We start from the raw sequence: 16,474 nt of genomic DNA on the forward strand, positions 1-16,474 counted from the left end.
CTGAGACCATTTGTATTGAAATTATTTATATTATGTAGTCATTCGGGTATAGTTATATACTGAACCGTCATTCAACACTAATTTATTTCATAAAAACAGTATAGCTTGAATTGTCATACAAATATTAAATATGTTTTGAATTTTATAATATTTACACTTTTTTGAGAAAAAGCGATTACTAAATAGTCCATGCAAGCAAATTACAAACTACATGGATTTAAAAAGTACTCCTAAATATATTGAGTTGTTATATATTATATCCATTTTCAATATCATATGCAATAAACTATACCTGTCTTCCAACATGCTTTTGTTTAACGGTTATGTTGGCGACCACTTAAGTTTATAATAGATTAAGCTTTATTTATTTCAAAAGAAGGTGTTTATTTCTTTAAAAAAAGTAGCTCACCTGTGTCGCAGTTTTGTCCAATGAAACCCGCTTTACAGACGCATGTATAATTATTCACCTGGTCAACGCATGTGGACCCATTATTGCATGGATTCTGAATGCACTCGTTGATATCTATAATGTATATGTAAACAGTGTTCAAAATATATTATTATATGTGGATTTCCTCTTTCGCGTAATCATGCACACTACGTAAGTACTTTTTTTTACCTAATTCAACGGCCTTGATAAAGATACTTTATTGATTTTCAAATGATTAAGCATTGTTAAAAAGCATAAATTTCTTACAATCATCTTGCAATGTTATCTTACCTGAATCGCAGTTACGTCCAGTGAAACCAGCTCTACACAAGCAGGTGTAGTTGTTTACTTGATCAATGCAGGAGGCCCCGTTGTTGCATGGATTTGTAGAGCATTCGTGGATATCTGTGACCAAAAAGTATTAAATTAATCATATTATGTAGTCATTCAGGTATACTATTATACACCGTCATTCAACACAATTAAAAAAACAACAGTAAAGCTTGAATTGTAATACAATTGGATCCATTTTCAATATCATAGTTACTTAAGTATACCTGTCTTCCTTCATGCTTTCGTTTAACAGTTATGTTGTCGACCACTTAAGTTTATAATAGTTTAAACTTTATTGAGTGCATAAAAAGTGTGTATTACCTGAACAAAGTTAGCTCACCTGTATCACAGTTACGTCCTGTGAAACCCGCTTTACAGACGCATGTGTAATTGTTTACTTGATCAACGCATGTGGACCCGTTATTGCATGGATTCGGCATGCACTCGATGATATCTAGAATACATAGGAATACATGGAATAGCAAACAGTGTTTTTAACACTATTTGATAATTAGTGGTTTTGTTCGTCGGTGTTTTCAAACATACTTTATGAGTACTTTTGTTAAAATAAAAAATTGCTCACTTGATCAACGCATGAGGCACCATTGTTGTATATATTCGGAGAGCACTCGTTGATGTATTAGATCAATTAGTATTGAACGAATGTATATTATGCAGTCATTTAGGCATACCTTTATAATGGGCCGTATTTCATTCCACATGTATTGTATACAAACAATATAGCTCACATTGTGTTATAATTATTGACTTTATTTTACGGCCTACGATATTGGCAGTTTTTAGAGACGGGCAAAATATTTAACACTTAAATAGTCCAAACAAGCATATTATCATCTATATCGATTAAAAAACTCAAAATGAATGTTTATATATAAGATCCATTTTCAATGGCACTAACTGTTCTTAGGTTCTTATATGTTTTCGTTCACGCCTATGTTGTCAACAACAGGAGTTAACAATAGTATTCACTTTATTTCGTACTGTTTAAATTGGGATCATTACTTGTACCATGGGGCCTCACCTGTATTGCAATTACGTCCAGTGAAACCCGCTTTACAGACGCATGTATAATTGTTCACCTGGTCAACACATGTGGACCCATTATTGCATGGATTCGGCATGCATTCGTTGATATCTAGAATACATAAAAACTATGTTGACAATCTTTGTTTATTTGTGATTTGATCGTACATGTGTGTGGGCATAACAAAATGGTACTTTTTTAATTACATTGCTATATCAGTGTTTTGTTCGTACATGTGATCATATTGGTACTTTTTTCAAAATATCATTGCTATATTGAAGAAAGTTTATTGGTTTTCTAATGTTAAAGCATTGTTAAAAAGCATTAATTTCTAACCATCGTCTTGCAATGTTATCTTACCTGTATCGCAGTTACGTCCAGTGAAACCAGCTCTACACAAACAGGTGAAGTTGTTTACTTGATCAATGCAGGAGGCCCCATTGTTGCATGGATTAAGAGAGCACTCGTTTATATCTGAGGAAAATAAGTATTGTAATTAGATATATTTTGTAGTCCTTGTGATATAGTTTTTTTGTACAGGACCGTTATTCAACAGATAATTTTTGTATGAGAATAGTATAGCTTACATTGTGTTACACATTTTTAATTCATTTTACAGCTTACACTATTTAACGTGTTTAGAGACGCATGCGTAATTGAACTGAAATAGACCATACGAAAAAATTATGAACTGCTTTATTATAATAGCACTGATTACTACCTTGTATGGTTAAAAGTAGATCATTTTTCAATTTGTTTGCCATTCAGCAATACCTTTGTTCCTTCAGGTTTATGTTTAGGCGTTACGTTGTCGACCAATCTTGTTTAGAATCGTGTAAACTGTATTTAGTGCAGTTAAAATGATATGAATTAATAAAACAAAGTTAGCTCACCTGTATCACAGTTACGTCCAGTGAAACCCGCTTTACAGACGCATGTATAATTGTTCACTTGATCAACGCATGTGGACCCATTATGGCATGGATTCGGAATGCACTCGTTGGTATCTGGAATGTATATTAAACAAGTATTGACAGTCTTGGGGTATTAGTATTTTGTTCGCACATGTTACCGAGCATAGAACAGTAGTACTTTTTGTCAAAATGCAATAGCTATTTTTTTCGGAAACTGTATTGGTTTTCTAATGGAGAAGCATTGTTATGAAGCTTGTAGTTCGTACAATCATCGTGCAATAGTAGCATACCTGAATCGCAGTTACGTCCAGTAAAACCAGCTCTACACAAGCAGGTGTAGTTGTTCACTTGATCAATGCAGGAAGCTCCATTGATACATGGATTTGGAGAGCACTCGTTCATATCTAAGTTATATGATAAAGGATAAAGACAATAGATTGTAACAGAGGACCCAAAGACACAATTGTGATGCCGTGGGCGAAAGTCCATTTACTGTGTGGGATTGCCTGGCTGGCTATTATTTTGTCATTTAGCCCAAAATGAGGTGTTCTATTTCTTACACTGCACGAATTATTTTCATCCGGTGCATCGACCTGTGTACAATTTGCAACGAAGCTGATTGTTACCCTAGCGGCGACGTAATTTATCAATATTTTGTAACAATCTACGGTAAAATAGTGTGTTTTGTTACTGTAAACTGATATTTGCTCAGATAAAACTACACAATTCTTAACAGTTGTTTGTTATATTGTGTGCGAAATAAAAAGGAAAATGCTGAATGATAATTTCAGTAAAACAATAGTTCCAAAATATCAGGTGTAATTTTTTTTTTAAATGCTGAATAAAATTCAATGCTGTTTTTGCAAATAGTAATGTGTTTTCTAGTACATTCAGATTATATTATATAATTGTAAAGATTTAACATTAAACCGATAAATAGTTTACAATTTCAAAAACAAATAAAAACATACCAATTTCACAGTAATCCCCCTTGTAGCCAGCGGCACAGTTGCATCGGTAGTCATTAACAAGATCGACACAAGTGGCACCATTTTGACAGACGCTTGAATTGCAATCGTTTATGTCTAAAGATAAGAAATGTTAATGTGTTGGCTTGATATGATACTTGTTTTATTTATATTTATGTTATTCGAATACATATGCCATCATTTTTACTAAAAAGAACACAAAAGACTGAAGCGCGTTAAAGAACATAACTATTATATTTCTCACATTCACATTACTCGAAAATTCGGTATCCGATATCTTTGTCAAAAGCATGACTAATGCAACCTGTAGGAGACGGATTTCACCGTGTGTACTTACTAGTTTCACACATAAGGCCCACAAAGCCATGTGCACAGCTGCAGATGAAGCCATTGACCATGTCCCTACAGGTGCCTCCATTTTGGCACACAACACCGGCACAGTCGTCAATGTCTGCAATAATTAAGTCATTTACGTGATCGCGTTTTGTATTTGCTGTTGCAAACGAATCCCGAACGAATATGGACAACAAAATGCAACATTTATAAAGTGGACATTCGAGTGTAATTATGTAAAATGTATGTGTACATAATACATAGATGTTTTCTTAGACTGTTTACTAGACTGAATGTGAAATGGAGTATTAATTTTTGACTGGACTTTCTACATTTGTCCATATATCATAGACATAATACCAGTTCCTGGATTGTTTCTGAATATCTTACTATTAAAGCAAATGTGTTTAAAAGAACTATATAATTCCTTTAACATTGAAATTTGTTTTTGTTCATTATGTAGTAGTGAGTGTACTTTAATATACCAGTTTGACAGGTTGTGCCGGAGTATCCAGGGTAGCAAGAGCATGTAAACCCTGCTACTTTATCCGTACAGTTGCCATGCATACATGGGAGGGAGGCGCAGTCGTCAATATCTGGAAAAGAACTCAAGCTAATACAAATATGATAATGCAAACTTAAATATTAACTCTTTAAGCACACTTGTATTGCAGGAATTAAGGAGCTAATTGGCTACATCATATCTGGTTTCTCAATGGAGTATTTACTCATAATAAATCTTTTTGTTTTACTATCGTTTATCGATATTTCCTGAAAACGGAGCACTGGTTGGGTGGATCGATTAATTTTTAGCATTTGACTTATAAAAGATGACGTGAGTACAGCAGAATGAGTAAAAGAATGTGATGTCATGCACAAAAAACGAGCAAAATACGAAACCAAATACACAAACAAAAATTGTGATTGCTGAAAACATAAATCTTTAACTATTTTTTATATGTTAAAATCGAGTTAAAAAATACCATAAATTATACGAATTTTCATATGGACCATTATTCAGGTTTGCATTATTTAACATATGTTACAAGTTGCTAAATATGTATCGTCTACTGATTTGCTTAAATACAACAACTTTGTATTTTACGCGTTTTTGTCGAACTCCAATATTACTGTTTTATTTGACATGTTATTGATTGTTTGTAGTTAAATTTGTATAGACTTTGATGGGCATAAACGATGGACGGGTACGACTTTGATTTCACAAGATTTACATGTAGTGCCAGGCAACTCAGGTTTACAGACATGAGCCGTGTATACAGGTGTTGGGTTGGCAGTCATACATATTTTTGTTATTATCGTTACTTATAATAGTTATTATTGTGACTTAAACTAGTGTATTTTGCACGAGCGCAATTATTGGACGATAAGAATTGATTAGAATAAATGAGTCAAATATGCTTGTATGGTAAAACATTTTACCTTAAACGTTGTTCGTCGGAATAGCGCATGCGTCTAAATACTTAACATAATTGATTTATTATAAGTTATTTCGCGTGTATATGTAAATAATGTATAAATATCCAGCTGGGTATAGCTTCGCAACTTCGCGATTATTCCGTCAGTTAGAAAAACAACTTTATCCCATTTTCACCGCGACATTGACGGTATAACACGTTGTGGAATATACTTGCTTGTATTCAACACTGTGGAATATACCTGTCGCGTGCACGGACTACTTTTTAAATGACGTCATGCGATATGCGCTAAAATTTGGTCGATATTGTTTGGTTCATTGATCGAATTATAAGGTCACCCATTAGAAGAAAATGTGCATATTTTGCAGAAATATATATATATAACATATTCACCAAAAGAAATGTTGAAATAAAATATAAAATTACACGGTTTTTGTTTTGTTATTTTTTTATTTATATTTACTTTACCACTGAATGATTTTTCATAAGAAACACAGTCGACAAAACTTAAGCTTCAAAATTATACGACCTTCAACCTTTAAATCTAGTCATTGCGTCATTTTCCCCATTTTTTGACGATTTATTATAAACGCGACTTACTTCACATGTTTTCTACATGTCGAGGGGTGAACGGAAGACTGTTGTAACTCATATTATATTAAGAAGGAGATACTGTAGTTTTCCGTTCAGCCCTCGATGTACTGTATGTCGACATATCTGAATTGTCAATTGATCACATTTTCCTTATTTCGTGTAATGTGCATTGTTTATAACCAAAGCATATACTTTTGACATTTAACTTAAATATTCAGAATGTACAACAAGCCATACACATATCGCACAGTTCATGAATAATCTGCTATGTTTGCTTTCCTATTTAATTCACGTTAGGCATAGAGCTGTGTAAAGTATAAGATGGTAAAAATAGCACCACTGTGACACTGGAATTTGGAACGTCCCATTTTGTACACGGGTATTTTCTACTCATTTATCTGTTGTGTACTGGAATGTTTTCCATTCTTTGTGTATTTATATATTAAATTATTTTCTCGTACAATAAGGGCATTTACCATAGATATATAAAACATTGTGCAAGTTTAAACATAATTATGTTTGTATGCAAAAATCTGCAAATGCAACCGAGTTTACCAACGGCTATTATTAGATAAACTGCTCCGGTTCATTTGAACAGCAGTAATGTAGAGTACATGACGTAGCGTGTGACGAAGAAGATAGTTTATCGCGTTCATAAACTCATTTGAATAAAGTGATAGAATGGCATAAGGGTCTTTATTTAACTATGCTAAAATAATTATTAAAGACCCTAGATGCAATATCGTCAATTATTGAGTTAAATGGATTATTAGATGGATTTTAAAGGATTATTAAAGGTAAGATACTGGTTCTTACGTGTTTTGATTTTTGTTTGTACTTGTGTCGTTCCCTGTTCTTGGGGAAATGATTTTAACATGGGCGCCATTGATGCATCGGATCACACACGGCATACCCATAACATTATATAAAAACACGTTATGCGCGTCCTTAAATTCGTCGTCCGAAGTCGGAAAACGTATTGCCCTGTATTTTGTCAAATAAAGTGTCAGTCGCCGCAATTGTCTGTTTACTCGTCAAAATTGTCAAGGTCTTCGATAGCTAAAGAAACTTCAGCGTACAGTTTATTTAGTATTGACAGACCTGTACAAAGTCGCGCCAGTCAAAAATCATAAAAAGCGACATTTAAAGTTATGGTAGCCAGAACTAGGTCGTCGATGGTGTACATGTATGTTGACATCGACAGCATTTTGTCAGGAGCAATCGCCGCCATATTGGATTTTGATCATTTTCTTTCGAAAATAAAATGAATTATAGTAAAGTAAAATCTTCTTTTCGCGGTCGTAATGTGTTAAAATTCGCATACTGCGTAAAATTGAATGTAGGCATATGGTGATATTTTTACTTGTTTTACAGTTTGTGTGTGAATTTTTTAAAGACTATTTTGCGTACCAGAACAAATACATGTATATCACTACGCATGGTTACATTTGTCAGATTTTAAGCGCTTTTATGACTGAATTAAAATTATTGTTAAGGTTATTAGATCTATTTATGTTAAATGTCACCTTGAAAAAATCAAATGGGATAAATAGAATACTAGGATTAGCGTTGAATACAGAGAAGTTTATGTTGCTCGGCTCGAACACCAAGGCTCGCGCTTCCGGCGTTCTAAGCCTCGCAACATAAACTTCTCTGTATTCAACGCTAACCTAGTATTCTCTATGTATTCAACGAGCATGAGCCTTCTTTCGTAAAGTTCTATTCATAAATCAGAGTAAAAACGTTAACCGTGATACACTATGTCTATTCCACAAATGTTTTTTATTAAATTTAAAAAAGATGCTTTCCCAATGTTTTGGGGAGAATTATCTCAAATAAACCCATACAATCTTAAAATAATATAAATTGACTCTACTAGCGATAAATTATCGAAATTATGAAACGTTCCTTTGGCTGTTGATAATAGTAACAAGAAATATCTTTAAAAAAGATATACGGCGTTGATTGTGGTTGGCGTTAGTGAAAGGTAAAGAGTTCAATAAATGAGATCAAAGATAGCGAATGTCTTAGCTGCATCACACACAGTACGGGATGTTACGCGAGAATCATCGCGCTCATGTTTAATACATAAGTCAATATGGTGGAATAATTCTCGTTAAATTAATAAAAAAAATATATTTATCATGGTATTTTTGAAAACACATTAAGAATCTATTATTGACATACCATAATTCTATCGCTGAATATCTTCATTTAACGTATTTCTGGTCCAAAGAAAATTCCAGTTCACCTAGTTCACGCGATAGCGTCTATATTATATAACGATTATTTTACTGGCAGCGAACTGACCCTGATTGATACCTTGCGCGTTGGAATGCAATGCATTAAAGTGAGGCCACGCTTCCACTGCTGGAACGACAGCTTGTTTAAAACTTTATACTTTTACATGTTTAATGTTCAATTTCGAAAAAAAATTAAAATTGTTTTTGCCAAAACGAATATCAGGATAGGGAAAACGATACCTTTATGTCCTTAAATATACTTGTACACAGACAGCAATATGGAAGTAATTACTAAATATGAGAACATAACCATTAAGTACTAACGCTCTGGCGCTGGCAATCCTCTGGAAATATAAGGTGCACGCACAAACTGTATTGATGTCAAGAGTTGAGTGTAAAACTGTTCTATCTATCAAGCCTTTTCATAAGAGATAATTTATTTCATGCTGAGCAAGCAGTAAAACAGTGTTACATAGACGCGGTCATGTTTCCAATGTTCTGTTGGTATGCTCAAATCAGCCAATGGTATAAATGACGTGTATTCATTCGTGTCTAACCGCGGGAATTTTTAGATGAATTTTACTGGTCATGATTAAAGGTCATCCAAGGTCAAAAGTGACGTTAAACAGCTGCGCCGAAAAATCAGTTTTACACAGCTATGCCGAAAACATGTATTGTTCAGTCACCAGTATTCAAAGGGTGCCGAAACAAGCACAACTTAAATTGTATTTTGAGAAATTACAGTTGCTATTTATCTTAAATGATTTTATAGAAAAGTTTAAAATTAGACAAAGATTTTTTATCACAAATAAGCACAAACAATATTATTCATATGTATAAAACTTTTTCATTGTATAAGGTAAAAACTATTGTTCTAACTTGTTTGACGAATACTATCGGTGTATCCTGTTTCACAGGCGCATGTGTAGCCTGCTACTTGGTCAGAACAGTTGCCATGCACACAAGGCTTTGAATCGCAGTCATCGATATCTAAACAAAGGTCAAACAAGTTTCACTTGTATCATTCTAAAAATGTAGTTTTTTTAGAAATTCACTCTTGTTAACGCGCCTTTAGCATGTATTCATGAAGTCAGGAACAAAGTTAACCATATATTGTCAAGTTTACTAAAATTGGCAGAAAGGCTCACTTATGTGAATGTATGCATATTTTAGTATCAACAACGTCCACACCAGTTGTGCAGTTCTTGTCAGTGTACCCAAGATTACAGGTGCATGTGTACCCATTCAGTCCATCATTGCACGTGCCATGAACACATGGATTGGGTGTACAGTCGTCGATATCTGAAACAAAGCAAGCACTATTCCATTGAAAAAAAGCAGAATATTTGAATAATAAAGTAAAATATAAACAAAAAAGCAATTTACGCACGACCATGCTTAAACGAAAACGTTGCTTGCGTGGACCGATCTGATTGGTGTGACCGCCCTAAATATGCATTGGTACTCCAGATTGGGGTTTCGATTTTTTTAATCATATTTACTTAAAATATATTAACGCAATAAAGTTAACCAAAGAAAAAATGTTAAATAGAGATAAGAAACATGTATGCATGTAATTGTATATCTTTATTGACAAGGGTAATATATCGAGTGTTGTAAAAAAATACAAAAACTGTTAAGCTGACCAAACTAACCTATTTGTTTCAGATTTCAGCCTAAACGAACACCATGTTTATGCCACAATTGGTACATCCATGTTTCACTTTAAAAAATGTTACTTTTCAAAACATACTATAGAATGACAACACTTATGTAGCACAGAATGTTAGCCAACGACAGTTGTGGTTTGCTGGAAAAGAAATCATACACATAATGTATGCTACATAAATGGAGTAATGTAAAGGTAAAGGCATGGGTTTTAAGTCTGATTATGAGACAATATTCGCCTTTAACCGACTTCGACATCCCCTCGCCGGCCGATACTCGGTTAATAAGTCGTCCGTTTCATTCGACGCAGTATGCAGCTAAGGCATAATGGCTTATTTCCCACACATGTACTTATTTATACACCTGGATGAAGAGGAGCAAGCGTGAGATTACTGTTTTGGTAGGAAAGTTCAGTGGCCTTGGCGGGATTCGAACCAGGGACCTTCCTATTCTAGACCAGTATTATACATCTAGACCAATCGCCGTATGATATATATTGCTTTCGGCCCGGGTCATATTTTATTATATTGCCCTTCTGTTTGTTAGTCAGCTGTGCCTAATTTTATTGATGTATCTTATATGGTTCTTATGCTGTGCTGTGGTTTTTGGTTTGGTATGTAGCCATTTAGAATAAATACAGAACCTTTTTAGATGGAGTTGCAATTAAAAATGTCTCTATTATTTTAATAATATTTACTTGTAAATAGATATAATGTAACTATATTAGCTTACTTATATCGCAGTTCCTGCCGGTTGTGCCAGGCCGACACGTGCACGTGTAGTTCTTCACCGAGTCCTTGCAGATACTTTCGAGCTTGCACGGGGAACTGTCACACTCGTCAATGTCTGGAGTACAAGCAATTAAAAACAAACTGTTAGCATTAAGCTATTTGATTAGTTTCGCTTGTTTTCGATGAAAACTGCAAATGGCGACTTGTTGATATGCATTACTCAAGATGAACATCGAACTCCAACAACCGAGATAATACAAAAAACATACTTTATTCTTATTCATGATGTAGTAACCTGCATCGTTGTTGATTTTGTTTACGACGTTTCTACTGTTTATTAGCAAACACTTGTTCAAAATCCATAATTAAGAATACTATATTTTCCTAGGCACGATAGATATTATAAGTTAGTTTATAGAGAAGTAATAATTCTAAGGATTTTGTTTATTAGATTTGAAGCATCGGCCTCTGGGTGTGTTTGTGTTTGAGAAAGTGTGCAAACCTGTTTCACAGTTTATCCCAGAATAGCCAGGAGGACAAAGGCACACATATCGGTTGATGCGGTCTTCACATGTTCCGGAATTCTGACACGGGCTGGAGTCACACTCGTCTATCTCTAAAATAAATATAATAGTTCAAAATGAAGTTCAAAATGTATCCATGTGTAATGACTGTTAAAGACGTATTGGGTCTTTTCATCATTTCAATTAAAATGAGCGTCAAGAAAGGTTTTACTTTTAAAAATGTGTGTTTGAAAATTTTAACTTAAAGCCAATTAGTGTCATGAATTCGTGAGTAATTATATTTACAATATATAGAAGTGAAACTCCAACTGCTGGAGCAGTATTGCATTCTAATTATATACAATTAGTTGGTCCTTTATTTAAGGCAAGTGACCAATTTCCAAAACAGTACAAAACAGCACAATACAAAACAACATGTTAACAACAAGTTTTAAACTAAATTAGCGTGTTATGATTATTTTCATTCTAGTACTATTGGACACATTTACTATTGGTGAGATGTTTCGAATATGCGATATTTAAACTTCGGGTAAACTGTCGTAATGTTTGGACTGATACAGAATGGGATTGGTCGGTATAATAACATCTGCATCGTCCTGCTAAACATTCCCATGAATATGTCATCGGATTTTTTTAAATTTTAATAAGTGATGTTACTCAGAAGAAAGCAGATTATTGAGAGACGATTTGTGTGTACCTGAAAATGCGTTGGGCTTTATTCCTGGTATCGTCTCGATGACACTCATTACAACTTCCATTTTAAGCCCCAGGTCTTCTGCGCTCAGTTCGATTGTAGCTTGTGTTGTGGTTTCAGACGTTGTATCCGCCGGTTTCTTCTTTTCGATCTTGACCTTCTTTTTGAATTCAGATTTGACCTCGCCAATCAGACTTCCGTTCCTGAAATTGGTCAATATTTTAAACACGATATTTTACATTCAAAAGTTTTGAACGAGGTAAAATATTTTATATTACTTTACTACACAGAATCACATACACGGAATTATATAACGAGCATTTTTACGACGAGAAAATGTTGATAATGCTTGATAAAGCACATAAAGAGCAAATAAAACTTTTCTAAAATTATTGAAGTACTACTATTGGACTAATAGACGACTTTACTTACCGAAATCCAAGGACGGTGGTTCCAACATATATGTCCTTATATTCACTTTTGGTGAACTTGTCATCATACTGAAAATAATGATGTTGTATATTCTGATTCGGGAATGTTAAGTGCATACGTTATTTCAAAATTAAAGCACATGCACAGCTTGTTTTTAAGATCCTTTCGATGTTGCATGCCATGATTTTGAACTGTTTAAATATGGATATAACCAAGTTTTATGTTATTAATTACTATATTGTCCTATTATAATGACCATGTAATGGTGAACAAGTATGTATTGTGTATACATTAGCGATTGCAACAACAAGGAGTGTAATGAAAATGATCTATACATACTATATGAACAATTATCTTGTCATCGTAGTGAGTACAATGTTAGAGTTATTGCGCAATGCGACTCACGAGGATTAAAAAAAGTGTATACTTTCAAACACATATCTATAAGCTGTATACTATGATGCGCTTTTCGAAAACAAAATAACATGTGTACTGTTTCATAAAGCACTAGGATGATAAAGTTTAATTAATGTAGAAACAAAATTGCATGGGATAAAGGAACACATTAACTGTGACCGTTGAAAGCAAGTTAATGACGCACGGATTCCTAAAAAAACGCTTGCCTTACAAGTGTTCCCTAAGTAGTTTCGGTAAATTAGTCATGTTTCAGCATGGTTGATGTGTCGAGGATTTAATTTAAATGAGTAAACTGAATGTGCAACTGTATGTTCATTGATCATGAGACAAAGTCACATACCAATTTGACTACCAATCACAAGCTGGCGTATCGAACTTGTTCTTAAGATTTGTAGTGTCGTATTGAATATCTAAAATAATTCTGTCTTTCCACATAAGCTATACATTTATAAGGTACTTTCTGCTTCTGGTGTACATAATTTAGAAGATATGTTCTTATTGTCTTGCACATAACAACAACTTTCTACTTACTTGTTAATAGTTGATATAACAACGATTGCGTGTTATACCTCTGCGGTATTAATTAATTCAAGACTGTCATAGCAGTATTTATTTACCAATTCCTTTTTATAGTTTATTCTGAACATATTGTCTGATTTTAGTCGCAATTCTTATTTGGAATAAACATTGGGTTTATTGTTTTAGTGTATTGTAATACACATTTCGTTTTTCTTTGGGGGGGGGGGGGGGGTATTTGAACATATTCCTTGTTCTTTATATCAGTGTAAATGACTCTATTTGTTCAGCTTCTCTTTGGCTTGCCCTTTCTTTCTTTATCAGATCTTTAAGTACCATTATACAAGTTCGCACTCTGCACCTAACATATTTTAACCCGATTTTCAGGTATTCACCCATAAAACTTCCATTTTGCATCGATCATCTTTTTTTTGAGAACCCTAAACATGTTTCTCAGCCACCCATACTTCTCTGCAAAATTGTTGGTTTCTTACCATTTTCTCAAGCTCGGCAGCGGCTTTCATGGACTTGTCAGATGACATGTTGAGGTAATGTACATCAAATTCTTTCCCGACCAACGTCACTTCGGTTTTGATGTCCTTTGTAACTAAATTTGTGTTTGATTGTTTTGAGAAAATGTTCGCTAGAAGGTACATACTCTTTAATGTTATCTTTAAGGCTGTTTCATATGATTCAGGCCATTATGATATGGCGCTCGAATGATCAGTAATCCCGTTATGCTTACCGCCTAAACAACAGACATTAAACATTATAATAAATGTATTTGTTACATAACCGAATTTTGAAAAAATAAGATATGACCAGTTAGCAAAGCATGTCGCCATTTTGTATCGCCTACTTTATATAATAATTAATCCGACAAAGACACTCATTGTGATTTGTCATCTGGATAGTGTCCATGATTTGCCCATGATTATTTTGTCGGGTAATCCGTTCGTTCATGCTCATTATTTAGTGGTACGGATTTATAGTATTAAGTCAAACTATTTACGAAAGGTTAAAAAAAACATGCCGTCGATTTCCACATATTCTATGGGCTGATCGTTTCCATCTAAAATTATAAAAAATAAAATAAACATCAATTGCAGTACTACATAACTTAAACACGAAGTCCAATTTAATTAATTATCTGTAACTTTGTAATATGAACACAAAATTACTCATAAACTTCAAAAACATAAAATCAACAGCCCAAAGTTTTGTTAACATTTTTAAATACCATGGTTTAAATGAGAAGCTATAAATTAATTTTCCGAAATATTCTGCAAGTGCAGTGTTTATAAATTTTCTTCTCATATGATTGTTTTTTCGCAAATGCTATGTTATGCATTACATTTTGTTCGAAACTACTTCAATTACTGCCGGTAGTTCTTTTATAACTAATTCAACTGCTAGTTAAATTGCTACTTCTACAACTGAAAACAAAAATAATAATTAATTCATATTGCTGAAATCATAATAAGTAGTAAATGAGGTTAAGACAAAGAAGAAGAAGAAGAAGACGACCACGAAAACGCGTATGTGTCGCAATTGTTAATCAAATACACACGTACTTCCTTGTGTGTACATTAATAAGCAAAACTATTGATTTTTAAGTATCTGGTCAGGTGTATTTGACTCAGGTTTCAGCGGCCATTCAGTGTATGAATGAAGAATCGGTGTCGCACATTGCTTATCAAGGCATACGTAACTTCCATGTGCGTACGTGACATTAATAAGCAATACTATTGATATGTTGAAGAATCGAGTCAGGTGTATTCGACTCAGGTTTCATCGGCCATTCAGTGTACGAATGCTTTGTATTCATAGAGTGTTAACGCATATAGAATAGACAACAAGCAGCGGGGCAATTTACCACCCCGAGCTAAAGCTATGCGTTACATTTCAAGCATATCCGCTTGGAGTCTCTATTTAACTATAGGCTTAAGATAAAAAAATCTGTTAATTCTTAAGTGTTAAAAAATACAACTGTCGATGACCTTTTAAATGCGAGAGAAAATAAATATTGTGTTAAATTGCCATAATCGCTTGCAGGGCAAGCGAGAAAACTGCTCATATGGTTACCGTTTATTATAACATTTAATTATTAAGTTAAATCACAACAGCAACAACAACAACAATGAGATAACGCGACAATGTTGTTTACCTATTCGTCTGTGTAGTTTTATTAATGGAGTAAGAATCAGTTTTGGTGATAGTTTAAGATTTACTCAATAACAAATTAAATATATTTATTAAAAGTGTTGGTTTCTAAAGTATTATTTCTCGAAATGTTCGTTAATGGCGGATCTATTGTATAGCACATAAAAATACTTTTGTGTTTGCATGTATAACGGCTCTGTTTTTTTGTGTTGTTGGTGGTGTTTTTCATTTTGTTGTTTTTTTGCTCTTTTTTGGGTACACCACGCATTATCAGCGCATTGGTTTATTATATTGTAAAGTTAAACCTCTGGTGCATAAACAATAAAAGCATCCACACATGCCAATCATATTATTTGCTATATCGTTTTGCTAAAAGGAATCGTGTATGTTCCTGAGTTTAGATAATGAAAAATAATAATGGACCAGAGTCATGGTCTGAACATGTTAAACTTTTCGTGACATAAGCCGTATCCGTCCACTTATGTAAGTTTGAAAGATATGGGGCGTTATTGAGATGCATCCGGATGTTTGCAAAAAATAATCCTCGATCAACCTATTCGCGATTCCCTTTAAAGTAACATAGCTACTCAAAATCAACGACTATTTCACAACTATTTTGTATCATAAAGTATTACATAACACAATCAGTGTTCCTTATATTAATAGCAAACATTTCAACGCTAGATGTGGTCTGGTATCATAGATTTAACGAGATACATAGTGCTTGATTTTCTTTTTTGTGCGTTCATATATTCGATGTTAATTTCCCGCCACGATATCCGAACATTAACGGGCGAACTCGAGATTGGCTTTTGACAGCGTCGAAAAATCGATGTATTCATGAGAACTACGTCGTGCTTCCGAAGCTGTCCGAAGCCTATCTCGCGTTCGCTCGTAAATGTTCGAATATCGTGGCCGGAAATTTACATGGACTATTTGTGACATACAAAAATAAAAACGAGCATTTTGTATCGCGTTAAACCTTTGTTACCAGACCACATCTAACGTTGCA

General features: G+C 33.9%; 1 protein-coding gene across 1 annotated transcript in view; it reads right to left on the bottom strand.

Annotated features, from left to right (window-relative positions):
- LOC127844784 (neurogenic locus notch homolog protein 2-like) overlaps positions 1–13,841 on the bottom strand; it is a 38,836-nt gene extending 24,995 nt beyond the window's left edge. The window contains exons 1-15 of the mRNA XM_052375244.1: positions 13,794–13,841; positions 12,367–12,434; positions 11,938–12,137; positions 11,219–11,332; positions 10,718–10,831; positions 9,466–9,619; positions 8,642–8,661; positions 4,530–4,640; positions 4,049–4,162; positions 3,694–3,807; positions 2,938–3,126; positions 2,169–2,282; positions 1,806–1,919; positions 1,104–1,217; positions 410–523 (exon numbers count right to left, since the gene is read on the bottom strand). Of these exons, the coding sequence (XP_052231204.1) occupies positions 410–523; positions 1,104–1,217; positions 1,806–1,919; positions 2,169–2,282; positions 2,938–3,126; positions 3,694–3,807; positions 4,049–4,162; positions 4,530–4,640; positions 8,642–8,661; positions 9,466–9,619; positions 10,718–10,831; positions 11,219–11,332; positions 11,938–12,137; positions 12,367–12,434; positions 13,794–13,841 (1,702 nt within the window). The remainder of the gene's footprint in view (positions 1–409; positions 524–1,103; positions 1,218–1,805; positions 1,920–2,168; positions 2,283–2,937; positions 3,127–3,693; positions 3,808–4,048; positions 4,163–4,529; positions 4,641–8,641; positions 8,662–9,465; positions 9,620–10,717; positions 10,832–11,218; positions 11,333–11,937; positions 12,138–12,366; positions 12,435–13,793) is intronic.
- Positions 13,842–16,474: the final 2,633 nt, after the last annotated feature.

Source organism: Dreissena polymorpha, chromosome 9 (genome assembly GCF_020536995.1).
Source record: "Dreissena polymorpha isolate Duluth1 chromosome 9, UMN_Dpol_1.0, whole genome shotgun sequence".
In the NCBI taxonomy this organism is placed as follows: Eukaryota; Metazoa; Mollusca; class Bivalvia; order Myida; family Dreissenidae; genus Dreissena; species Dreissena polymorpha.